The 27,161-nt window shown below is 48.2% G+C and overlaps 1 protein-coding gene across 2 annotated transcripts; it reads right to left on the reverse strand.

Moving 5' to 3' along the window:
* Positions 1 to 562: 562 nt before the first annotated feature.
* NDNF (neuron derived neurotrophic factor) lies at positions 563 to 25,012 on the reverse strand. Of its 2 annotated transcripts, none has more exons than XM_040065730.2 (4): positions 24,800 to 25,012; positions 4,536 to 4,730; positions 3,465 to 3,589; positions 563 to 2,621 (listed from the first exon to the last, which is right to left on the reverse strand). In XM_040065730.2, the coding sequence occupies exons 1-4, from the start codon at positions 24,817 to 24,819 to the stop codon at positions 1,231 to 1,233; spliced, it is 1,731 nt and encodes a 576-aa protein (XP_039921664.1). In that variant the 5' UTR covers positions 24,820 to 25,012; the 3' UTR covers positions 563 to 1,230. The 2 variants fall into 2 exon arrangements, with proteins under 2 accessions (XP_039921664.1, XP_039921666.1); XM_040065732.2 differs by lacking the exon at positions 24,800 to 25,012 and adding an exon at positions 23,106 to 23,486.
* Between the last annotated feature and the right edge of the window lie 2,149 nt (positions 25,013 to 27,161).

Below are 27,161 nucleotides of genomic sequence, written 5' to 3' on the forward strand. Positions count from 1 at the left end.
AGGACAGGTCTGGTTTTCCTTGTCAGCAGCCTAAGTGGAACCTGCTTTCAGCCTTTATATGGAATTTGGTCCCTTTCCATCTGACCTTCACTGCTTGAAAGGGGCTGGCCAAGCTGCTTCTCTGAGGAGTGTTTTCTATTAAGTAGCTCTCTACAGGCTTTTGAGTCAATGGAAGTGACGTGGAAAAACAAAGACAATTTAGAAAATAGGATATCTAAAAATATAATATCTTAAAGAAATCTACACCATGAAAATAACTGCAAATTAAATGGGGGTTTTGGTAGCACTCCATTCTTGTCAGTGGAAAAAGTACAACATTTTCAGCTTATTACTACTGTGGTCAAACCCAGCAGCATCCAGAAAGCAAATGCTTCCAATGACAATTTAACAAAAAATAACAAATGACCATACAGAAGATATGCATGGCCTCTCTAAGTCAGACTCCAAGCCACAATGAAACAGGAAAACTAAATTCAGTTCAAGCTTCAGCATGTCTCTTCTGTCCCCACATCTGTCTGCCCACTTAGAATGTCAAAAAAAACCCAACAAAAAGTCAATCATATATAATCTAATATTTTTAATTTTATGTACAGGAATATAACGTTATGGCAACTTTGTACATGAAATACATACAGTATTTAAACATGAAAATCAGCTAGGTAAGAATTTACATTAGCAATAGAACTGCTTCATGTGCAGCCCAGTTAATACTTAGTTTATATCTGTATTTTATTGGGGGGACATTTTAATAGTTTACAATCATAGAAACATAAACATTTAAAACAAGACTCTATAAAATAATTTACAGTAACCCTACCATCTACACTGAGAGAGAGGGCGTATGTCTTTGAGTTGTTTGTGTGAGAAACAAGGTGGACAAATGATGTATCTCAGCCTTTTAAAGAATAAAATAATTTAGAAGCAGTTCATGCAGTATGGAAGCAAAGGCGTGCCAGTCCCTCCGAGGTTTTCTGCTACCTTGGGCATCTACTGGGCATCACATGTGGGTCACTGGACACATGATAACACCGCTGCCAGGTGCTACCAGACAGCACCAGCTTCAGTTCCTCCAGACAACGACTTATGTAAACATAAATATACAAGTTGATATTTTTCTACACAGTACAAATACAGGCCACAACTTCTCAGCTGTGCAAGTAGTCAATCCATATACTTGGAAGCAGGATAATGCTCAATCCGGAGTTCCCTGTGTTCCTCTGTCCAGGGCCACTAACAAAACTTCCTTGTTTTCACCAGTTTGCTCTGGTATTTCACCGAGTGCCCGCCGTGCCCTATCACGTAAACATCCAGCAGGTAGGACTTGCCAGGCTGCAGGCCCCTGATTGTCTCTGTGGTCACTGCTTTCTGGATGTTCTGGCTGTGGAAGTATTTACAGAGAACCTTTTCCGACTTCTTCCTCGTGTCTGGACCCAAGCACTGGTTCTGCTCTCTTTTCTTCTGCTCTTCGTTGTAATTGTCATCCACTTCCCTCTTGTAGATGCAGAATTTGTTCCTCTCCTGCGTGCCCAGCCACGCCACCGTGACCGAGGAGCAGGTGCGGAGCTTGTCAAAGGCTTTGATCCGTGTATCTTCAGGAAGGGAAGGGAACGACTGCTTGTTAAGCCTCGTTGTAGCCAGGATCTTCAGCATAGAAGCACCTTTCTTGCTGCCCTTCAGCCTAATAAGGTATTTAGCCTTTGCTTTCCCCCGGAGCTGGAACTGCCGCACGCCCTCCACACTTTGAGACAAGAGAAGTTTTCCATCCCTCCTAACTTGGATCTGAACAGCATCCAGGCAGGAATGAATGGAAAAGATGACTTTTTGGTGAGATGAAACAGGGGCAAAACGTAGAAATTTGGCTCCCTTTCTTTTGATGAACACATCTGTAACTTTGCCATCCTTCAGCTCGATTGTTTTCTGCTTCGCCTCCTCCTTGGTCCTGGCAAAGGTGCCAACATAGGCAGTGCTCATGTTGGTGTTAGTGTTCACTGCAAACATGTCAAAGTAGTACTGCGTGTCTGGCTTCAGGTCAGACACAGTGAAGATGTTCTTGTTCCCAATACAAACTCTATGCAGGTCAACTCTCAGCTTTGGGGATGTCTGCCGCCCAAACTTGGATGATTTTAGGAAACCACGTTCTTTCCCATAGTTGTTGTCTGCAGGGAAGCCAAAATGGGCAAAGTCAAAGGGACTGAAATCCAGGCCTGGCTTTGGAGCCATCATGAAGGCATCATCGGAGCTGAGCTTGGCTTCGACAGCACAGAGGCTTTTGAAGTTGTGCTCTTTGTTGATGACTATGCAGTACTGGATGGGCTGTCTCAGTAGGGAGGCTGTGGGGCTGGGTTTCCATGCCAGTGTCACCGTTGTACGTCCCAGAGAGGTGACATCGATTCTGGGATCATAAGGTAACTCGGGATAAGGCTGATCTGACTCTGGAGTCGTGGTTGCATACACTTTAAAATGGGTGTCTTTCTCTGTCGACAGCAGATCCAGCTGGTACAGCCCAGATGGGGAACTAGAGGATACGAAGTACTCCACATCATTACCTTTGTAGGAGAAGAGCTCCGTGCCTTCCTCATTGGTAATCTGCTGTTTCTGTTGCTCAAGGGGCTCTGGGTCACCTGGAATACAAGCAAAAGAAAACATTTGTACAGACACGCTCTGCAAATGCAAAAAACAGAACTCTAACAGGCACATTTTACTACATAAAATACAAATGTGAGATGGAAAAGGAAGGTCTTGTCTTCTGAGGAAGACGTAATTGATCAACGCTTCTTTTAAATCACAGAGGAAAATTGGTTTGGCACTCAGATTAAACAATAGAAATTCCAACTGATCAGCGTTAATGGAGTCTCATGAATGGCAGCTAACACCTTCCACTGGAGTGTCCGGCATCTCACTTGGAGTTGCCATGCAGTTTCCCCCAGGGGAAACTCACTCACCGGTGAGTTTCTGTGAGCCTGTTCCTGGATGTGGACCCTTGGCTTTGGCCATCTGAGTCACACTAAAATTTTGTTGCTAAACACAGTGGGGACCAGAGGTGTGTCTGCTATACCATGTGGTGTGTGTGACAGTTCAGCACATGTGTCAGAGGCTCTGGCAGCCCTTTTCTCTCCTGAGCAGCAGCTACACGGCTCCGTGTCTGGAGATGGGCCCCTCCAAGGCACGAGCTCAGCCCTGCTGCAATAACTCTCCAATTCTTGTGTAAACACTTCACAGCAAAGCCCCCATCAAACTGAGTCACTGTGGGCAAACAGTTTGCTCTGGCAGCATCCAGACCCCTGTGACTGTAACCTCAGCTTTTACTGCTTTGTAGCCCTTTTCCTTTTCGTGTTGCTCCCTGTTGTCAATCTCCTGCACTGGAAGACCAAAACAGTAGATCATAAAGACTTCTGTGAGACTCAGTGTTTGAGGAACCTTAAATCCAGGAGAAGAGCAGGGAAGGGGACAGGATGGTTTGTTACCTGATCCTTCCCCACTGGCTTCCTCTGGGAGCTCCTGCACACTCAGTTTCCACTCCAGAGGGGCATCACACGGTGTCACTGTCACTGCTAAGGGAGTGTTGTCCTCTTCAACCACAAAGAAATACCTAGAGGGAGGTTAACAGACCCACGTGTCAGGAACTCCTAATGGCAGCCAACTGGCAGGATTGACTTGACACAATCAGGGATGGTCCTGGTGGGGCCAGAGTCAAAAATGGTCCCAGCAGGCAGAGGGAGCATGGAAAGACTGGAGAACCAGAGCTAAGGAGCAGAGTTCACACTTTTGTGTCAAGGCAGAGCAGAGGGGTTTCTGGCCTCCTACCCTCCCCTCCAGCAACTTTACTTTCTACCCCTATGCTACCTAGATACAAATAATCACAGATATATAAATGAGGGAAACTGGATCTCTCCTGGAACTTAGGGATATGCTCTTCCAAGCAGTACAAACGTTTTACATTGTATCCAGATAAGCCAGTAGAGATAGAGATACACACAGCTGCCCTCCCACACCCCTCCAGACATCACCTACTGTAAAATGTTCCTCACCAATGAAGGCTCGAGGAGGTATGTGAAAATGAGGAAATGCAGCTCTTTCCTGAACTCTCTGGAGCCTCAGGTTCTTCTACAGTCTAACCCTCAGTATTTTCTGACCCTTAGGGTGGAGTTTGGGAAGTGGTGAGTTCAGACCAGGCTGCCTCACACTGCTTCTTTAAAAAAGCACAGTAGGGAACAATGAAGAGGGACAAGCGTGGTGGGTCAAGCCTGTAGTTTCTAATTTCCTTCCCACTCCCATTGCCTTCAGTTAGTAGCCCCACTTCAGGGAAATTCTGCAGTCCAGAGGAGCTCTGGGCTTATCCCAGAAATCAAATAAATTGGACAGACCCTCAGCTGGGGAGGCCAAATTGAGATGGAGGCTCACATATTTGTTTCATCAAACAGGACACTGGCATTTGTATTTTTCTGGTTGGGATCCAGTTTTTATCTCAAATCACCCAGCAACCAGAGCTACTGTCTTCATAGTTCAGCTTCCTCACTTGGCCCAGACAGAAATACCTTTTGGGGGTGTCTCGGAAGAGGTAGCTGCTGATTTCAGCTCCGTCGGGGATGACTGATGAGTCATGGAAAAACGCCTTGTCCCGGATCTGCATCTGGAAGAGCTCCTCATCCCTGGTGGGCAACTTCTGGGGCCTGGAGCCAAGCGGCAGCAGCAGCAGCAGGAGCAGCAGCGGGCAGCGCAGCAGGCGCATCCTGCAGCAACGACAGGGAGTCCCACCTCAGGAGAGGCACCACGTGCAGCTCACCTGTGCTGAAACGTGGGCACACCTCCACCAACCTCACGTGCACATTGTGTTCTGCAGGCACCTTCGCTGTCACACAAACGCCAGGAAAACTCCGTGCAAGGACTGAGCTCGCACTGTCACAGTGCTTGTATAAAGGGTGTCACCAAGATTTTCCCGTCCTGAACTGTGACTGAAGCAAGTCCAGGCACTGGTTTCAAATCGGAATCACTACCAAAGAGCAAAAGCCTTCCACATGCTTTGGTTAGTTACACTTTGATGTTTTGCCACAGCAGAGGGAGAGCTTGCTGGCCTTGGGAGCGACAGTAAGCACAGAGCAGATGGAGGGTACATCGGCTTTGCTTCCCCTAGGAGATTTTGGTTGGGCTTCCAACAATCCTCTGGAAAGTAAATATTTCCACTGAAACTGTTCTTTACAAAAATAGTGAATTAGGAAAACATGTGATACAAACCCACACGTATTCAAAGCACACTGGTATCAGCATGCAATTCATCAGGGTTTAATCCTCAAGACTGATGGGAATTGCAAAACACAAAAGCAGAGAATCCTTTACAAATTAGGCATAATAATTCATAATCTCAGCCTTTCATTATTATGTCTATAACTAGGTCGGAAATGACCACCCTAACATATACAGTGGGACAGGCTAGAAATCTTTCAATACAGTAGGTTATCTCATATATAATGGCTCTGGGATAGGCAGGAGAAAGGGGAAACAGCGCATTTCTGGTACAAGTATATCAAGTTTAAATTGTTAAATGATAACCATTTTTATTTAGGAGGGTGCGGTGTCTCTCTCTCTCTCTGAGCCCTGTCTCCGTTTCTGCCTCGGCTAGCTTGAGAGACAAACCACAGTTGGAAGGATTTTTCCTCAGGACCCCAAAGATCCCAGAGCAGCTGTGAACCTTTTCCTTTAGAGAGAGCAGGCCCCCGTTGATGGCAAAGGAAAGAGTCTGCACTTGATCCGGGGGGAAATCAGGGCTTTATTCAGTCTTTCTCCTGTGGTCCTGCCCCTGCAGGGTCCAGAGCCCAGTACTGGTCCCCAAACCAAGAGAAAGATCCACGTGCTTTTCTGGCTTATATCCAGGGGAAGGGGCTCGAGGCAGGGACAAGCCACTACCCAATCAGGGATAAGGTGGGAGTGGAACGGAGTTGGATTACATTCCAGTGGGGGAAAATGGGCGAGGAAAAGGAGCAGGGACAAACCTCGGGATGATACATTTTCCAGGGGAGCAGGGGGTACAGAAGAAACCATTACAAAACCCAATATAAAAATGAAACACAATATAAACCCAAATAATGCACGGGGGGGGGGGGGGGGGGGGGGGGGGGGGGCAAGAAAAAAATAAAAAAAGGACTTTTAGGCCATAACTTAAACTGTGTTAATGCTGATTTTGGGGAAAAACATGGTAAAAAGCTGAGCTGGTAGGAACAGTCTTTTCTTATCCCTTAGCTGGGTGTGGAGTCATGCACTGCTCTGGGTACTGCACTGTGAAGTAACTACTACTTTTTAGCAAACTCTTTCTTTTACCTTTAGGATCAAAACGGCTGCTGAGATAGTTCTTTTTCCCACCACTCCTAATATTTTATGTAAAAATAGCAAACATGAAGCTCCTTGAGAAGTGGCACACTGTAGTCCAAGCCAACTGCTCTTCCTGGATTCCTCTCCCGGCTGCCTCCAGCTCCCCTTCTGCCTGTGCTGCTCTCAGGACAGCTAAACACAGCCACCCACATTCTGACACCAACAAGGCCATGGAGGGCTATTTTCACCCTCATTTTGCTTTCTCTGCCTCTGACATTGTTATTTAATCATTCCTTCCAGCAACATGCAGGTCCCCCCGACTCACCCTCTCTGCTCCCCCCGTACCAGCTCACTCCCTCCCCGCTTTCTACTGTTTTTTCCAACTCCTGCTGTCCAGCTCAGTTCCTTCATCTTGCTATTTTCCCGTTGAAATTGGTGATGGGAGAGGGAAAACATGACAAACTCAGCAGTATCCATAAGCCAGGAGTCATGTGGACTGAGCACTCCCTCACAGGATGCAATTTCTGGTCTCAAATGGTGTGCTCTGTTATCATTTGGGATGGTTTAATGACACGTTACTGCAGTGCTTTGCCCTACAGAAGGGAAAGGAGTCCAGGGCTTTACCTAACACATGCAATTGCTACCTACAGGCAAATCCTGATTTCGTTTTCCCAGCCTTTGTCAAAATCTATCCCAACCAGGTCCTGAGTTAGCTTTTGATGACAGTGTCGTTCCTCACATTCAGACTGAAGTGTTGATACTTACCAGCAAAGTTAAAGACATTTGACCTTTTGGAGCAAAGATCATGAGTCAAAATACTTGCTGGCTTGAGTCACCGAAGCCGGCAGAAAGCTCCCCTCACATAAAGCACAATGAGTTTCGTGTGCTCTAACATGCTGTTTATTGATTTTTCGAGTATTATTGTTAGCCAACAGGGATGAAATTCCTTCCAACTTAATCACAACAGCTACAGCAGATTATTTGGTTAGATAAGAAACTCTGACACTTTCTGCAGACAGCATCCTCCCCATGAACTCCCTGAAATTGCAATCCTGTGTATTCCCATAGTCAGTTCCAGCGCAGTGTAACCTCTACTAAAATAAACCATTTTGATTATAGGCTAAGCTTCACTTATTCAATAATTTCACTAGCTAATGCACTTTAAAAACTCCCATAAACAGTATTTCTGCGCCCCTTAACAGCTACAGAGCAGTGACAAGGTTTGTCTGCAGATTTGTCTACAATTTCTTTTTCTAAATGCTTCTAAAAAGCATTTTGGCTTAAAAATAACTCCAAAATGACCCATTAAATTTAGTTCTGTGATCCCTGCCCATCCCACATATGAAATACCTTGCGAAGTTGTCAGCTGTTACTGAAAAAGGAAACTTTTATAATCTCTGTTCTTTGACAAAATTATAGAATTTTTAGTGCTTTCATTTTCACGTATCTAACCTCAGAGGCTTAAAATGCACGACACTTCCAAAAGCAGGACAAACAGCAGAGAGGCATCCAAACCTAGCTCACAGTTTTTGGAGGCTGTGCTGTCACTCTTACACCACCCTTTCGCACCAGTTAATAAACAGATTTTAGTTTTTTTACAGCACACTCATTATAATTTGGCAGGGTTTCAAGCTAAACCCTCTATAGTTTACTCACGCAAAACATCAAGAGCAAAGCAAAAAGCCCATTTATTCATCCCATGTTTGTTTCTGGGCAAGCTCACCAATGACTTTGACAGAGTCCCTCAGTAAATGCACTTGCTAGATGTGAGCCAGTGAATTTGCTCTGCCACCCAGCCCTCGGAAACTCCCAACAAACCATTTTTTTGTCTTGGATTCCTTTTTAGAAGCCAGGTACAAGCTGAGGCCTAAGCACTGCACTGCTAAGCCACACAAATTACGTGAAATACGTTGTGTGATTTTTTTTGTTCTCTAGGCTGTGCCACCTCCTTAAATGTCTTTTATTCCGTTTTTCTACAAGTTTGTCTAGTTTTCTTTTCTTTTAAGCTCTTAGTCAATATTTTATTGATATACTCCTGCTGACTGGAGGGAGTTGCCTGCTGTTTTATCATTGAATTTAAGAGAGTGCCAAAATAAACAGTCGTAAGAGAAATAATAAGCACCCTTTTCCTTCTCCAGGATTGCACAAGTGCCCTCTAACGGCCCATCAGAACCTCTCACTCCTTCCCCGAACTGTCTCAGCCGAGACTTAAAGCCGGAGGGAAAAGTCCTTCTGGCTGACGGATCTTGGGAGTCAGACTGAGCGCGGAGCATCCGGAGGGTCCTGTCTCCTCCCAGCTCCTCCCAGGCAGGGCTGCTCCCGGGGGACAAGGGCTGCCAGCCACCAGGACACTGAACCCGAGCAGGCTGAGGGATGCCAGCCGGGGTGGCCAGGGTTCCCTTGGATTTGAACCTGGAATGTCGCCCAGGTGAGCAGCTCCCAGGCTACACAAACACGCCGGTAGCAAGAGCCACACCTCAGGAGAGGTTTGTTTAATGAGCCCAGCTGTATTTACCTGAAAAGATCAACAGAAGAAAAATACGTGCTGTATATTGGAGAGGGAGATACATGGTTTTAAATGCCTCCGAATTCACCATCCTGCCAGAGGCTCGGGGCTTTTTCCTTCTTTCACAAAGTATAAATAACCATTTTATAAATGACATTTTATAAACTTGAGCTATAAGCACATATATTAAAACAATCATTAAGTCAGGTCATGGGGTTTATGACAATTACAATTAATTCCTAGTTTTTTAATAATTTCCTTACCCAGCCATTCCAAAATCCCACCTACAAAAGCCCTACACAGCCCTCTCTCCTGCCTTTAAGACCTCCAGGTAACAAACTCCATCTGCAAATCTCCAGGTAAACTGTAATTAGGACCAGAAATGGAGAGGATAATGGGATTTGCAGCTGGCTCAGCTCCTGTGAGGGACAAATTAGCTGGAGCTGTGGCAGCACCTCATGGGGATTTCCCATAGGCTCAGCAGGGTGGGCACATCCTCGACCCAAGCCAGAAACCAAGGCCAGGCCAAGACCAGGACAGATGAAATCACCCCATTTTTGATTTCCCTGCTCAAGCCTGTGGTATTTTCTGACCGACCTTTTTTCCCAGTGCTGAAACACGGCTGTGGGGGTATACTCTGTGAGGGATCAGAGGCTCCCTGCCTACATCCCGCCACAGAAATCCCACCCAGCAAGCCAAGAATCCATTTTGTTTCGCTGCTAGAGATCCAAGCGGTTGTGTCCTCCTGCTTGGGCTTCACTGTGCATTTATTTTACACAGACACTCACAGGAAGGCTCAATGTCACCGAACACACCTATGCTGTGGAAAAAGGGAGCAAAGTATTGGATTCACCCCATGCAATGCTGGCACCTGTTCACAGTCATCTTCCTTGATCTATGGAAATAATTAGCTTTACTCCTCAGCTCTCTGTGGGTCACCCAGACCTGTGAAGTACTTAAAATACCAAAACAAAAAAGATCTGGATTTACCTGGAGCAATTGCCTCTGGAATAACCAAACCCTCACGTTAATTACAGACAGTGGGAAGAGCATGACTGTAATTTAGTGAGGATAATTTCAAGGCACTGCCTGACACAGTGCTCTTGTGTTGCATTTCTTCTCTTTTTATTGTATGGATAACTTTTATTGTGTGGTTAACTTTTTTTCCTCCTTACATCCTATTTTTAAACTCTGGTGTGCTGGGGGTGGTGTTTTTTTCTGTTTACATTACCCATGCTGCATCTCATAGTAAGTCTGTAGATTTATTGATGTGATTTAAGTCCAGCTTTGGAAATAAAAGGGCACTGTGTGACTTCTTTGACTTATTATAGGAATGCTGCAAGCAAAGAGGCCGTGAGCTTTTCCATTATACACTTCTTTTCCAGAAATATATGCCACAAACACATGCACCTCAGCACACACAGTTATCACCTGAGCAACAGAGGAGGTTAAAAGCACTTATAAATTTGGATTGTAGTGCAATTAGTCATTTTTAATGTGCAAACAAGGAAAAATAACGCCTTTGCAATTTAAGCATTTACTGGGAGCTGCTCAGTTTGTTTGTTTAGGGGGAGACCAGAGGGAAAAAGTGAAGGCCTGCTGTTTAATGCTGACTATTCCCTAAAGGATGTGGAAAACGCTTGGTATGCTTTTCATTTGTTTTTGTGGGTTTGGGGGGGGTGTTTTTTGTTGGTTTTTTTTTTTAAGCCTTGCTTTTGAAAACTTGTTGTCTGGTCCTGCCTGGTGCCTGGGGAAAAAGCATGGGCCAGGCAGGGCTGTGGGACCTCTCCAGGGGCTCAGGAAAAGGAATGCAGCCCTAACAGGGATGTAAGGATGTATCACTGTCTCTAGGGATTTTAAAAACAAATTTTTTTGTATAGTGCCACAGCCAGCTTGACATGGCAGCTCCCATTGGCAGGACCAGCTGTAACTGGGAGGGAAGGAGCTCTCAGGGACCTGTAATCCATGGATTAAAGCTCCCTAAGTACACAGGGACTTGATGGACTGTAATGGTGCCTTTGAAGCATGGAGGGTCCAGCGTGTCAGTAATCTGTGGATTGACCAAGCACCTCTTGCAATTCCAATTCAAACCACAATTTTCCTTTGCTGAGAGTATTGTTTTAGCCAAGCAAATCACTGTAGAGTTACAGGGAAAAAACCACAACCCTGTAAAAATAGGAAGGCATGAAGAAATAAGGGTACATTTCTACCAAATCTTAATGGACAACAGCGACCGCTTGGGGGAGAGGTTAACTCCAAAGGGGCATAATTAGAAAATGCAGAGCTGTCTCAAATTAGACATGTTGAAAAGCAAACATACTCAGGAAGATACGGTATCAAAAAATCAAATTTTACGTGGACTATTTTGTTTCTAAACTGAGACTTATTTATTTTTCCACGTTTAGTGGAAACAGATTCAACCCTGATCACATCAAAATCATCACCCTGGAGCTGGTGGCAGCTGGACACTTCAAAAACCAGCTGAGCCAGGAGATGCCATTTGGGATGCTCAAGGAAATGCCTCAGTTTTCCTTTTTTCAAACAGAGACCACATACCAGCGCTTCTCTCTTTCACAGCCACCTCTGCCCACGAGACTCAGCGCCGAGTGTCAAACCCAAACAAACAGCGCGTCCCCGGCGGCCCCTGTTACAATGCTCGGTTGTTCCGCGCCTCGCCTTGCAAGCGGGCGGCAGCAGCACGGGGAGCAGGGATGTGCCGGAGCACGGGGTGGCAGCCAGCTGGCAGCCCTCCCCCCAGGACAGATGTTACCTCCCCTGGCCACTCCCGCGTCGGCTGGATCCCTGCTGCTGTGCCTGCTCATCCTCCCAAACCCGTACAAAACCTCCAGGTGGCCGGATGTCACTCCTGGAGAGGGCAGGCATCATGGGATAGGTGACTGGTACCAGCTCCTCCAGAGGAAAGTATGTCACACTTGGAGAGTCTGACCCAATTCAGAGCAGAGGAATTTTTTCCATAGCCTCAGCAGGGGCTGAGCCCCAGTTGGAGAAATAAGGCAGAGAAATCTCAGTTTGCACAACTCCAGGCCATTTAAGATAAACCGTCCCTGAATGCCACGCAGCTCTACCACAAATCTTTCAGCGCAAGCGCTGGAGGTATTTTATAATGGAAAGTAATTATTATCCCCTTGTTAAGCAATAAAAGTAGGGCAGAGACTTTCCTTGTTGAAGGAAATCTCAATATAATCCTTTCCTTTAATCATAAAACAATAGCTACTTTCCTCGGCCAAGACATTCTGCCTTCAGCACAGCTCTCTGGATGTAGGTTGCTCACTCTCTGTAATGAATTTCAGCAATGGGATTAGCGGGGAGGAACACACGAACAATTACAAATTACAACCAACACCAGCATGTTGGTATTTGCTACAGTTTCCCACTGTTCCTCTGGAACACTTCAGGATGACATTACGAGTGAGCGCCCTCGCCAAAATCCTCCAGGGACAGGGATGAAATGTCAGGGCACAACAGAGAGCAGGAACAGAACCAGGATCTGCATCCTGCTCTTGCGTCCTCAAACCACCAGGGCAGGAAGACTTGAAAAAGTGCTATAACACAAACCCAAAGTCATTAACTTCATTAGCTACCGAAGGAGTCAGGGTTGCTTGAGCCATTCCTGGGGAATACTGCTTGCATGGCAGCCGCTCATGGCCAACAAGGTGCTTGCTAAAGGGGAGAATACGAGGGGCTGGCACAGGGCAGGGAGCTGCCGGTCACCAGAGTGACTCCCAGAGCAGGAGCAGGGGGAGCCAAGCTCCAGCAGCTCCAGCAACAACTGGTGCACTCGCATTCTGCGAAAAGCTGTGCCGTGAGCACACCGGAATTACTTATGCACTTCTCCCCTCCTCCTTTTTGGCTGGTGATTAATAAAGGGAATATTGCTCGGAAAACCTGTCAAGTGCACAGGGGCCGATTCCCACGGGTTCCATCAGACGTGCCGTTTCCTTCGGCACCAGGAGCACCACCACGCACGTACACAGGATTACAGACCACAGCCAGCCCGTGGGTGTTGCTATTCTCACTCACTTCCCTACCTCTACACACACAGATTTCCCACAACAGCGACTCAGGAATTCTCCTTTGCCGTGTTACCACACCGCCCTTATTACCACCGAGGGTTTCTCACCTGCCACAGCACAGAGAGGAACAGCAACAGCTTTCCAGAAAGCTGGAAGAGCAGAGCAAAACAGCAGCAGTGACAACCCATGGTGCTTCTCCGCAATACCTGGGGAAAAGTCTGCATCCCTGTGCTGCCATCAGAATGGTGTCCTGCAGTGGTGCTGACTCCAAAGGAATGGTAACTTTTTATACTGAATTCAGAATTCGGCCCATTTGGGAATTGTTTAGATTGGAAAAGCCCTTTAAGAGTGCAGTCACTAACCCAGCACAGCCTAGGCCACTGGTAACCCATGTCCCCAGGTGCCACAACTACTCATATTTTAGATACCTCCAGGGATGGTGACTCCACCACTGTCCTGGAAACCCTGTTCCAATGTTTGACAGCCCTTTCCATAAAGTTTTTTCTAATATCCAATCTAAACCCCTTCTGGCACAGCTTGAGGCCATTTCTGCTTCTATTTAGGAGTAGAGACCAGTACATATTACTGATGACAACAGTAATATATTTTATATTGATAGCTGATCCCTCAAAATTTCCAATCCCTGAATTATCATCAGAATCCAAATCTTTCTTATTGCACTTTATCACAGGTTGGCACAGTTTTGTTTTCTGGTTATAGAGAAATGTGAAATGTCTTTCCCTGCCATGACCCTAGAGTGGTTTTGTGGGGGAGGACAGGGACCTATCACAAAGCTGGCCGGGATTTTGGCAGCTAAGTTGACCAATGGGAAATGTCAGTGCTACTTTGGAGGGGACATTTAAAACTGATCTGCAGCAGATCTCTCTCTCTCGCTTTGGAATCAGCCCTGAGGTAACACCGTGGGCAGTGGGTGCCCAGGTCGGGCCCTGCTGCCCTCTGTGCGGCCGGGCCGGGCTCAGCCGGGTCTCCGAGCGCCGCTGCCCGCACAGGGAGAGCCTGGGCCGGCTGAGCCCCTTTCCCCTGCTGCTGGCAGAGGAGAGGGGCGGCTGCAGCTCGGCAGCGCTGGCCACGGGCTCAGACCGCAGGGGCCAAGCCATGGCCCAGCTTAATCGCCTCTGGCAGCAGAGAGAGAAAACCTGCAGCTCCATAACAACTCCGAGCTGAGCCGCCCTGCATGGGACCGAGGGGTGGAAAAAGGACATCTACCAGCTTCCTCCATCAGCACAGCTTTGCATTTTCTTCAGCCTCATGCGGCCCGGAGCTCCTTGCAGGCCCGGGTGGATTTAACCCTTTCCTAGCAACATGGAACTTTTAAAGCACAACTCCTCCTTGAGAGAAAGAAGAAAGAAAACAGAGTACGTAGAACAGACACCGAATAAAGTCAGTTAGATTAGAAGTGAAAGAACTAATAATATTGGAATAGGATTGAAGAAGTGGACATTTTTAACCGGACTTCTCTAGGGTAAACTATAGAGAAATGGACTGTTCTCTATAGCATCTTAGTGTTGCTGGGTAGAATGCTAATTCTAATCAAAATTGAAGACTGATGTAATTGATTTGGAACTTTAAAGCCTCCGTTCCTGGGTTAAAAGGAGGTCTCAGCCTTTGAGACAAAGATGAAATTAGACTAGAAAAAGTATTCGTAAGTAGTACCCCAGATACACTGAGAAGCTTTGCTGACAGAACATCACAGTCTGTGAAAACTCCGAGCAGCAGCAGCTGTGTGACATTGAGAGCACTGGACTGTTTTGTCTTGTGGCAAAGGTCTTCATGAAAAAGGTCTTAGAGAGACTCTTCTCCTAAAGTAATGAGTGATTATGTCTAAATAGTGAAATTGACTGAAAAATCTCAAGTTGTGTCTTTCTATGTTGTTTAATAAGAAAGTTAATAGTTCGTAAAAGGAGAAAAGTGTGTTTTTAAAGTGTCATTCTGTTTTAGTTTAGGGGGGTTTTTTCTCAACTTTTTTTTTTCATTCTTTTAGTGTGTGCAAATAAAACTATTTTTGTTCATTTTTAAGCTTAAGCCTGCTTTGTTTTTTCTCCTAATCTCTCCCTCCCACAGAAAAAGAACAAATACTAAAACCCCTACACACTTACTATCCAAAACTGGATTCAGTTTTAGTATTTTCTGTCTTCAGCTTTAAAAGTATGCAAAAGAAACCTTAGGCCCTGCAAGTCCTTAATGAACCCTTAAGTTGCTCCCTCATAATGATTTGTTGCATATCAGAGTAATTCAGAGATGCTGTGTCTCATCTTCCCTAGCTGCAAAAGGGCTGCTGAAAATATGTAAACATTTGTCAAGTGTTTGAAAATTGAAAGTATCAAATGTAGGGCTGAAGCTGTTGATATTTACATATTTCTCCCAGTAACTCTTAGTGTTAGAGCTGGCAGATCTAATGGTTACAGCAGCAAAGACTCCAAGATCCAGCATGGATATTGTCTCCTACACTGATCCCCACCATCCCCAGGAAGCAGCACACACCATTTCTTAGCACTGGCTCTTCAGGGTCTCAGCAGTGGCTGAGAGCACAGGATGCCTCATCCTGGATGAACCACGCCACAGGGAGCACAATCAGCCTCAGCACTGCTCCTGGACATCACTTAGCAAATTCTCTCTTTTGCATGCTTGCTTTTATACAGTACCTGGTAGGTATGAGAAGGAGAAGGAATGCTCACACTGCCTACATTTTGTATTTATTCCCCCAGCATCCCGCTTTTAAAAAAGACACAGATTCCCACAGATAAATCAGTGAAATTAACTCAATAAATTAGTGAAAGATGTTAGTGGAGGGCATGACCTGTTCCAGATTTCTCAACATAGCTAGCTGCTGTCCCTACCATGGCACCTGACACTTCCCACTGCTTCCAGAGAAAATCCAGCTGCTGACGCAGCATCACTCAACCCCTCCAGCACTAAGGAGCCATGTGTCAGAGCAAGGATTTGACTACAAAGGGAAAAATGACGGGGAGAGTGAGGCAGAGCCATGGAGATCGCCTTGGTCAGAGCTGACACACGCACACCTGTCTGGAGAGTCCGTGAGACCCCATGAGTCCAACCATGGCTCACCAGCCACCAGCCCCTCACACCAAAGCAGGACATGAGCATGTTTGGGAGCTGCCAGTCCTCAGTCTTCCTTCTGGCACTTTTTGTTTTCTGAGCTGGAAAGTCCTTCCCAAGTGCAAAAGGGACGGGTGCTCCAAAGGGATGTGGCGCCAGAGGTTCAAACCTGCAGAGCCGTGGTAAGGGGTCTGAAAAATCAGATTATTGCAAGGGTCGGTTTCAGCTCCACTTTACTGCTGGGCCAGTGTTTATTTGTGCAGGCTAGCAGGGGAAAGGTTAGCCCTTTATGTGCTGGCTGCCAACAAAAGCGGAGGGAGCCCGTGCAGGCGGGGAGGCCAGGCTGTCATGGGTGAGCGAACACCCAAACAGCCTCAAAACCTCCGGCCTTCTTATGGCAGCCACACATCCCAGGCTGGCAGAGGAGGGAAGAAGGGAGGGAGTCCTCTCTGCATTCAGGGGGGACTGAAATGCACACCAAGGGTGCTCCTTTTCCCAAAGGGGGCAGGCGTGCTAAGAGCTCTGGTGTGGGATCTGGCACTGCCTTTGGGGGGTGTCCCTTTGCCAGCAGCTGGGGGATATCTACAACATTCTTGGAGGAAAGTTACTGCTAAATGACAAAGCATCATTCCAGCATCACTGCTGATCATTGTTAAACCCAAAAAGCTGTAAATTCATAAAACAGTATCTGCTCCTTGGTGCTTTGACCCCTCAAAGCATCTCAGCAGAGGCTTGGGCTGGAGCCATGTGGGGGGCTCTGCCCACTTTGCTCCCACACATTTCACCAAGGGCCACGAGCTGGGTCTGCCCAGTCCCTGGGTGAACAGACCCACAATGAGCCCAGAGTGCCCAGTGGGGATGCTCACATACCCTGTGAGCAACAGGCTGAGCCAGAGCATGTCTTGGGTTGCTGGAAACATGTATCGTTGAGGTCTATGAATTTTGCATTTTCTAGTTTAAGCCCTAATTGCCTGGATTTTCTCATAAACACCTTGCCACTGCTTTTTCTTAGATGAGTGGGAATTAGAAAGTGCTCCATAAATTAATATAGCATGTTTCTTTCCCCAAGTCTGCCACCCTGCTATCACACATTTGCAGGAGAGGTCTTAGACCCCTGCTTTAAAATACCTACTTAATTCAAACATTAAATTTAGACGTGTTCACATGATGTTAGAGGGTCTTAAAACCTACTTATTTTCGCTCTTATTATTTTTTCTGACTATTGTGCTATAACAGGATTATAAAAGTTTTAATTGACTGCTATTAAATCTTCCCTGCAAAATTGTAAATTTAATACCCCCTAGGACTATTAGACTTTTATTCATTTTTTCTCATTACTGAAAAATCACTTTGAGAGAGTACCTAGGGTCTTCCCCAAGTAAGGATAAGGTCCCATTAGTTGTACAGATCATACTCAAGTAAGTAATTCTTACTCAGGAGAGAAAGCCCCCAGGGAATTAAACACAGATTTAATAGCCAAAGGAAGGGAAGCAAAGGGGACTAGAAACTGTTAATGCTGCTCACTGATGTTTTCCTTCACATCCAGAGACCAGCTGGCAGCTCCAAGACACTTGGCTTTCCCACATCATCATCATCCCAATCTGTAAACTGCTTAATTTCCATCAGGTTTCTGGATTTCAGAATGCTGAGGCACGTTTAGACTGTTTGACTATAAACAAATTAGCAGTAAATCTGCTGCACCTAAACAAAGTAGAGAGAGACAGAGAGAAAGAGAGGGAGTACTCGCTTCTTCACGACATTCTGGCTGCTTTGTACAAACACCATCCTTTTCAATCATCCCTGCAAATGTGTGTGAGGAACCCACATCCTGGCGTGCCTTGGCTGGTCTGGCACTGCTCCATCTTGGTACTGAGCAAGTTAAAGGTGAGAAAGATGAAAAGCATCATTTTTCTCACCCCCTAATAAAGTTTCAACAAAGTTGTGTTTTCTCAAATAATACAGGGGGAAAAAAAAGAAAAGAAATAGACTCAATTAGACAAACAATGCTTTTCCCCTGTAAATCACGGGGGAAGTGTCGGCCTCGGTGCCATGTCACCTTGGGAGCATGCGAGGGTCACGCTGGAGGGGCACTCATATCCGGACCCGTGGAGCAGGGAATGAGGTAGGAGAGATAAATTATTGCCTTTTGCTTTTCAGTTTTCCAGGTGCTCGCAGCAAGTACCCACTGCTTCCCATCTCGGCTGTCACACAAACAACAAACATCTCTCTAACCCCCGAGTTTAATTACCCTGAAGCCAGAGCAGCCCCAGTTCAGGCCAGACCCGAACAACCCTGAGCAATCTGTGAGAAATGCTGAAAATACCTGCCTGGGTGGAAGGCCAGAGCCGACTGAGAGATGGTCTGTGCAGGATCTGCTGCATCCCTCTGGTAAGTCAGGCACGTTTGTGTTTAGTGAAGCAGTCGTGGAACGGGGCTGGCTTCTCAGGCCACTCGTGTTGCTGATTACTCCAGTGTCATTTAAAAGCCATCCTGTAAAATGCCCTCCATCGGGTTTTTGGTGAAGTTGGACTGTCAGCTACTTCACACGTGAGGTGACATGACACACTGCCTGTTTCTGATGTGTCCCACATGACTGATGTGCTCCCTGCGGAGCAATCCAAGCCATCCATGCAGCCATGAGATTTTCAGCTGGTTCCTGTTACAGCTCTGTGTTAACATTTATCCTTCTCCTGTTCGCTGGGTGTCCTTGCATGCAGCAAACGAGAAAATTAATTCCGAAAGAACAAACTTCTTTCTAATATTTACTCTCTTTCTCTCCCCTTGAATATATTTTCAGCTTTAAGCACATTCTCCTGGAGTTATGATTTATTATCCTGACCTGTTTCCCAGTCTAAGGGCAAATACTTCCTCTCCTAATGACATCTTGCTAAAGTTTTCAAATATAACATCTCCTCAGCCTTCAAAGCTCCTTCTATCCATCTATGAGCTTCTCAGGCAGAAACTATCCCTGTTTGATTCAATGAGGGTTTTTGCTGCAGAGGTACATCGCAGTCACAATGCGAAACAGAACGGTTTCTGCACTCTGCCTTTTCCCCCAAAGCGACGCTCGCTCACTCGCCGCTCCACTCATGAGTTAGCAGAGCTCGAGCAGTGCCTTAAGTCCTTTCTCACTGGTCTTGCCTGGGATGTTCTCCTTCCTTGGATGTAATACTGATTTCTTCTGGTTTATGCCTACCCATACAGTCAGTGACACCAAAATACAGAGCTCACCAGCATTCTGTATCACCCCAGGTGCCCCATGGTCAACATAAACACCAGTCTCATGGCCGGCTACGCGCTCTCATATGGAACTCATATTCCAAACACGTATCCCTTGATACATAACTAGCTGGGGTTATCCTCCCTGACGCTGGAGCGTTCCTAGCAGTATGTGCACCCTTCTGTAAGGGCTTGAAAAAGCCCAGTCTATTCTTCTCCTCTGCATTTTATAATCAAACAGAAAAAGGAAGCAAACCCTCCCCCATTACTTTAACTCTCACGAGTGGCTGAGCTGGTAGCCCAGAGCAGCTCTATCGCCCTCCAGGTTACAAACCTCAGTCCCTTCGAGTGCTGTGAAGGAGAAATGTGCAGCTTTCATGAGGCCCCTAATGCAGAAAATGTGCGCATTCGGCGAATGGAAACTCGCCTGCCCTCCCCGGAGTGGCCATCACTGAAAATTAGCAAAGCTGCCTCCCGTGAAAGGGACCCAGGCACTGAGAAGATAAATAAGCACTTAGAACAGCAAAATAAAACCAGCCCCAGAAAGATGCGAGACCCTGGAGGGGGACTGAAACAGCCCCTTGCACACAGTGAAGTAATGGGCTTACAGTTTTATTATTCGTATAAAGTTTAGTGACTTCAAAATGAAGGCGAAGCCAAGCAAGACTTGTTATCCCACTAAAATCTGTGCTGTAACTGAAGCCAGTGCCCAGATGTTCCGTGGTAAAATCCACCGCCTCGCTGCATAAAAGCACCACAAACCCTGACGTACAGTTATGGCTTGCCTTTATCCAAACCTGCTTAGGTCCTGGATTGTTTTTCTAGCAATCCTCTCAGCTGCCATGGGAAGCATAAAAGGTGGTCTCCTACAAAACCATTTGGTACCAGCTTGAAATGTAACCATTTGCAGAAATAAATCAGGATTTCTTTTTCACAAACTGTTTATCGCCAGCCTCTTGGGACATAAATTGTAGGAGAAAAAGCAGGGTCTGAGTTTAATAAACATCTCATCTTTTTATATATATTAAGGCAGAAGACCCTGGCACACTTCAGAGTGAAACATCCAGCCAACAGCCTCCATCCAGCCCTACTGAGGGCATGGATGGAGCTTTCAGGAAAGCGTTTATCCTAAGGGGATATCTAAGGTAGGCAAACCTTCTAAGGAGAACAAAGGGTACTTGAAGATGCCCTTTCTGCCCCTGCACGCAGTTCTGGTCTGTGAGCCGGGTTGCTTTGGGGCAGCCTGGGCTCTCGGAGCCCTGAGGGATGCTCAGGCTCCAACGAGAGGGTGGTGCTGCACGCAGAGCGCGGCACTGACCCTGCCCACAGCGCTGCACCCCCAGCCTGGCTCGCAGGAGGAGGAGAGGGGTGCTGGGAAAGCCCCACAGATGGGCCAGAGTTGCGTGCCGGGAGCTCCAAATGACAGATGAACACCAGCTCTGTGGCGAAGACATTTAAGCCAAGCGGGAAAGGCAGCACAGGCGTGACGTGATTTTGAACAGCTTGCTTGACAGTTTGCACCAGATTGTATTTATAAACATTGGGGAAACCTCAGAGCTTTTCCTCCGCGTTTCCGAAGTGCTCACCCACAACAACACAGGTGTGCGGGGCGATTCCACACAGCCCTGCCTCACCTTGGTGACAAACTTCTCACAATTAAGTAAAGGGGCCCCATGTCATCTCGGTGGGATCAGCGTCCCACACGGTGCTCAAATTCCCTCTCATCTGACCACCAAATCCCGACCTTCCTCAGTGCGCCAGGGGTGTGAGGTGACCTGCTGGCCCACGACGCCAGCAGCACGTCACACGCGTGTTCCGCTGCCTGCCAGGTGTGGCCGGCACCAGGGAGCTGCTGGCAGAGCCCAGCATGCCCCCATTCAGGAGCGGGACGTGCGTATTTTGTCACTTCACAGGTAGGGCTGCGATGACACGCTACGGCGCCCACCCTCCACAGCACAGATTTCTGTCCGGGGCCGGATGGAGACAAGGAGAGTGCGATGCACCCACAGTCCTCATCGCGGAAATGTACACAAGGAGTTTTGCAGACATTTTATAAAACTCTTTCAAAATAAAAAAGGGTTTGTTATCTGCTGACACGGAAAGCCCACGACGTATCACTTTGCTCTCACCAAGGTCAAACACAGCCACAGGACCCTGGATACATCTACACGGTACCAGCACGTGATGCACTACGGCGCATCTCACCATATTCTTAATGGTCAGACTAGAAGGTAAAAATCTCTCAGTGTTTTAAAAAGTCCTCTCCTGCTTCAAATTCCTGCTTTAAATTCCAGGCCTTGCTCTGAATACTTCAGAGAGTTGTAGTGGCACTAGAAAGCTGACCTGGGTAGCTCTCCTGCAGGTACGCGTTTCTCCGCGAGGTAGGAAAGTGCAGCCGGGAGGATGAAGCATTCCTGACAAGAAGCAATCTGAAATGCCATTCCTAAAATAGCTCAGATTCAGCGATTTTCAAAGTAGGCTGAGCAGAAACACAAAGTTTCTCTCCCTGCTCCCCCACGGCACACCCAAGGGTGCTGATGGTGTCTAACATCCAAGCACTGTTTTTATGGAAACCGGGTTATGGCCAAGCCAGCAGTGCCCGGCCAGGGTCACCGATGTCATAAATCACTCACTGCCAACTGCCCAGGGAGGAATTCATCCTCACATCGCTCTCACCCCTTCCACTTTTACAGGCACAACTCCACTGTCTCGACCGAGTGTGAAACGGGCGCATCGAGCCTCGGAGCCCGTCCCCAGTGCTGGATGCGGCTGCCAGAGCAGCCTGACTGCAGGATGCTCCAGTGGAGGCAGTGCCACACTTGTGCCACTGAACATCTCCTGCTCTCCATGGCTGCTCACAAACAGCCGGCTGGGACACGGAGGTCCGTGAATTTACGGCCGGGACCTCGCCTCCCCTCTGAGCTCTCCTCCTGCCGCTCAATCGAGCCGCAAGAACGGCGATACTGTTTAATTGTTCTAATTAACATCGTAACTAGATGCTAACCGGTTCCTTTGGTGGGGACGGGAAATCCAAGGGAAGCTACAAGCTTCACGACCCGCTGTCTGAAACCGGCCTTGCAGAGGCTGCCTAGTCCACGTCGGTGTCCATCGGGATGATTTCCAGAACAGCCTCGGGCGGCATGGCACAAGCAGGATCACACTCAGCCCTGGCACCACGCTAACCCGTCCGGGGAACCAGGGCATGCTACCGCTCAAGTGTTAAATTCATCCAGAACAAACACGCTCAGAGAATCACAGCCTTTGAAAATTCTGCGCTAGCCTTTAACTGCTAAGGTTTAAATGTATAAAAGTTCTATCTGCAAGTGAATAAACAACGCTTTGTAGCCATTGCCTCTGCGCTGTCGAAATAAAAACAGAACCAAGGCTGCACCTACCAAACCTCAACACTGACATCCCATATCCCACCGTAGAGTTTTCTGTCTGTTTTTTAGTTTTGGGTTTTGTTTGTTTGTTGTTTGGGTTTTTTTTTTTTTTGTTTGTTTGCTTTTGTAGCCACTTTTTTTTTTCTCGAGAACAACGTCTGATGCTGGCGAAGCCGGAACCGCTGCCTGCCTGGCACACACACCCGCTCCGCGGCAGCGCCGGAGGACGAGCCGGGCTTCCCGGCAGCCGCACGGGCTGTGGGACACCAGCCGCCGCGGGCTGCAAGAGGGCAAAAACAGGGAGGAAAAAAACAAACCTCGAAGGCGAGGGAGGGACCCGAGAGGGCGCCGAGGTTTCTCCCGGCAGCGTCCCGCAAAAGCCGCGGCGGAGCGGCGCCGGGACGCGGGCTCAGCGCCGCAGCCGCGGCTGCAGGGACGGCGTCAGGGCGGCCGCGGCTCCGGCCCCGCTCCGGCCGAGGGTCCCGCAGCCGAATCGGGGCACCGCGGCCCCCGCCCGCCCCGGGGCAATCGGGGGAGGCTGCGCGGGCGGCCCCGCTCCCCGCCCCGATGCCGGTGCCTTACCTTGCGGCGTTCGGTCCCAGCCCGTCCCGTGCTGTCCCTCCCGCGTCGGGAGAGGCTTGGGTTGTTTGGGGTTGTTTTTTAGGAGGGGGGGAGCGGATATCGACCTAGCCCCGCGCTCCGGCGGAGACGGGCTGCAGCGGGGACTGTGTCACGCACGTCCCTTCGCGCTTTATAGCCCCTTCCCTTCCCCACCCCTCCCCGCGGGGAAGAAAGGAAAAAAAAAAAAAAAAAAAAAGAGGAGAAACAATAAAAAGCTGGGGAAAGAAGCCGGGTCCCCCCCGGGCACCCGCCGCCGCCCGGGGAGAGGGCACGGCTCCGGCTTCGCCTCCCGGAAGGAGGCGCGGAGCGGCCGAGCGCCGGGAAAAGTTTGGCGGAGGGGGCGCGGAGCGGCGGCGCCCGGCGCGTCTCGCTGCTGCTGCTGCTGCCGCCGGGGCGGGCGGGCAGGGGGTGCCCCGCGGGCGAGGCCGCCCCGCCCCGCCACCGCTCCGCCACCGCGGGGGCGGGCCCGGGGGGAGCCCGGCACCGCGGGGAGCCCGGCCCGACCCGCCACCCCCGGCACAGCCGCGCAGGGGCAGCGCCGCGCCGCCCGGCTTTGTGCCGCGCTGCCGGAGCCTACTCAACATCCATTTTGCAGGGTTCGATCCTGCCCGAAAGCAAAGCCGGGACGGGGAAATGCGGAGGCCCGGGGGACGCGGCGCTCCCGCTTCTCTCTTTCACGCGGCCGCCGCTTGAATCGGTCGGGGCTGCGGGAACGCTGCGGAACATCCCAGCAGCGATGGAGGCGGGAGAGACCGTCAAGGATGCGTGAGAAACGGGATTTATTAAACCCTCCTCCAAGTGAGCAAACGGGTCTCGAAGCTGCGTGTTCAGCCTCTCACCTTCTCCCTCATCCCGTTTTGGTCAGAGGTAGCTTTCAGGTTCGGGGAACGAGGGACAATTTTCTTACTATTACCTGAGAGCTGCAAGGAAAAGACAAAAAACTATCCTTTGCCGTTTAAAAAAACAAACCCACCTCTTTTTGTTTCCTTTATGGCACAACAGTCATAAAAACATCAAGTGCTACATAAGCATTAAATATGCTATTACTGATAACAGCTGATGGGTAATTCCCAGAAGCTAATCATTCCTGCCCTATTATTTCAACAGATTTGGGGAGCAAAAATTAAATAAACCCTCTTGGGTTTTTTGTGGGGTTTTTTTTGTTTTTTTTTTTTTTATTCTTGTAAGACAGCTGAGTAAATCTGACAGCAAAGCCTCAGCGGAGGGATGCAAATTGTCATATTCTGTAGGGTGACGTGCGGGGTGACAAACAGCTCCGCTCTGAAGACACAACCCCCAGAAGAGCTCATGCCTTCAGGGACACGTAGCTGTCCAGACCTCTGCTAATTGCCATTAGTTACTGCCACTTACCTCCCACTCTGTCAACTCACAGAGCAGCAGGGTCCAGCCAGCCAGCATTCTGCCCAAGGGTCTGCTCAGAAATATAAGTTCACCAAAAGAAACACAGGGTTAAGGAAAAGAGCCCCGTGGGAGCCCCTATCCAGTTATCCTTCTGTTTTCATATCCCTATTTTGACATGTTTAACAACTCTGTTAATTGTTTTCAAATAGGTTTTAAGGGTGGGAGTTTAGGGAAGGGAGAAAGACACAAGTTTAGGATTAATTTATGCATGTTTAAGGAGAACAAAAAGATACCTGGTATTTGCACTCAGCATCCCAACTTCTCTCTTCCAGAGGATCGTTTGCTTCCAACTGCAACACCTCAGTAAAAAAATCTCAGCAGACTACATGTGCTCCTCTTCTCATGCAGAAGACGCAGAGATTTAATCATCCAAAAAATGGGAGAAGCTGACTGAACGAGAAAGGCAAAATTAGTGAAGAGGACGTGGTACACTGACGAGCTTCCCCCAAGCCCTCAGAGCGTGCAGGAACCAGCAGGGAGGGATGTGTTCAGGTGAAGGCAGCAGCTACCTCCGGGTGCAATTCATGGCACAACAGGGTTTTGTAGAGCCTGCAAAAATGGCTGGCTCGGTTTGAGGTCATTAGGGGTAAAATATTGCTACCCAGCCAAAGAGCTCTGGAGACCGCGTGCCTCACACACAGGAAACCGATTATTTTGAAGCCAAGGACAGTTTTAGTGCTATTGTTCTTAGGGGGTATCACTGTCTGTGATTCCAGGGGAAGCAATGTGACATCCCTGGGATATTATTTGCAGCACACCAGCTCCTCTGCACAGGTAACTCTCGTTTTGGATGCCTGCAGTTCCACCTCCATCACCACTGTAAATCTCCGTCGTGACTTAAAGCCCAACACAGAGCGAGACTCCCGGCCAGAGGCACGGTTAGAACACTTGCACAACAAGATTCCCCTCTCCCAAAATTTATAAGGTACAAACACGTTCAACACAGATACAGGAAGCAGATTTTGGATTTAGATGCTGGAAACTATGGGACTGTCTGGAAGGTACCGGGGCAGCCTCCTAAATGGAAACCAAGCAAAGAAAGCCAAACACGGAAAATTCTCCCGTGCAGGTGATTCCTTTGAAATCCATTAAATAGTAGCTTGGGTAGTCCCAGCTGCTATCCCAGCTCCCAGAAAATTGGCATTGAAATACTCTCCCCTGGAACCAGAAATGATTCACAATCATTTACAGGAACAGGTCCCAGGCACGGTCACGTACAACACCCAAGGCAAGAAGTTCTCAAGTGTAAAATCTGTTCCTTATGTCTTTGGGGAAAAAGTGAGAAACTAGAGGGGCAGGAGAGCAGCAAACCTCTTAATTATTTCTCTCTGGGTCCCCACCTTCTCCTCCCACCCTCTCAGAGGCTTCCAGACAACTGAGTAACCAAATTATTCATCCACATGCAGTCTCTACCTCCGTCTGTAGCTGTGGATCACTTCCTTGGGGGCTGAAACAGTTTTGAGCTGTTTGCTCCAGTGAGCAAATACGTATCTCAAATTTTGAACATCTCTAATTGGATCCCAAGGAGGGCTGTAAACTGTCTGGGTAAAAACAGCACTCCTCCCAGTTTCCCCACACTGGGAGGCCCTGTTAGAGGGGATGGATAGGTGCTACCAGGAAACAAGATGCATGTTATGTTCGATGGAGAAAAAGAGCAGGAAATGTTTAATAAGCTATCCAGTGGAAAAAAAAAAATCCTGAATAATAAATCTTTCTGAAACAAAAATGGAAATGGGCAATTGGATATTCTAGGAGGGGAGAAAGAAGGATAATTCATCATATAAATAATTCATTGCAAGTTTTAGCAGCCAGCTCTGCCGTGCATTTGGTATGGAAGACAGATGACACTGGGAGTGCTTGCGTGTGTGCTTAATTTTGTGTATACAAAATTTTTTTTTGCCCAGTTATTCTCATTGTGGTGCAGGTCTGAAGATCCATTATCAGCCGCCCATTGATTAGCATCTGTTACTAGGGAGAGGGTATTGCTATTTTTTAACACCATAAACTGAGGTGCTAAACCAGCCTTAGCGATCGATACTGCCTGATAAGCCAGGCTGCGAAGGGTTTTGGTTATGCAGCATCACACAGAGCTCACTCTCCCTGAAGAGGGATGGGCAGGAGAGCAGGGGCCTCCAGAGGCACCTTGGAAGCCTCTGGCTTGGGAGCTGCCACTGCCTTCCCCAGAGGAGCCACACACAAGCGCCCAGGTGGAACCCGAGCAGCGACAGCACCCAGAAAGGGCTAAAACCGAATGCTGTGAGCATGGAGATCACGTTCCTGCTTCCAGCAGGAATACTGATGTTGCCTACAGGTTTCATCTGAGGAAGAGGGGTTTCTTTCTGCCCTTTAGGGAGCAGGTGGGTGCTGCTTGGAGCAGTGACCTGTGACAGATGTGACAGCCTTGTGAGGCGTGGCGGAGCACGGGCCTGAGCCAACACCTTCCCCCCTGTGCTTCTGCTCCATGAGCACAGCCAGGCAGGGAGCACCGTGCCCAGCGCTCATGGCCGGCTCCCTGCTAGCCCCAAACCTGCCTTCTTTTCCTAATAAGAGGCATTTTCCTTCCTCTCTCCTGAGGGAAATCAAAAGCACGTGCTT

The sequence above is a fragment of the Hirundo rustica genome, chromosome 5, assembly GCF_015227805.2.
Source record: "Hirundo rustica isolate bHirRus1 chromosome 5, bHirRus1.pri.v3, whole genome shotgun sequence".
Lineage (NCBI taxonomy): Eukaryota > Metazoa > Chordata > Aves > Passeriformes > Hirundinidae > Hirundo > Hirundo rustica.

Coding starts and splice junctions, on each gene's coding strand:
- NDNF (XM_040065730.2), bottom strand. CDS start 24,819: ATGCTGAGTGCAAATACCAG. Junction 4,731..24,799: donor ATGCTGAGTGCAAATACCAG/GTATCTTTTTGT, acceptor TCGTTGCTGCAG/GATGCGCCTGCTGCGCTGCC. Junction 2,622..3,464: donor AGCCAGTGGGGAAGGATCAG/GTAACAAACCAT, acceptor CTTGTATTCCAG/GTGACCCAGAGCCCCTTGAG.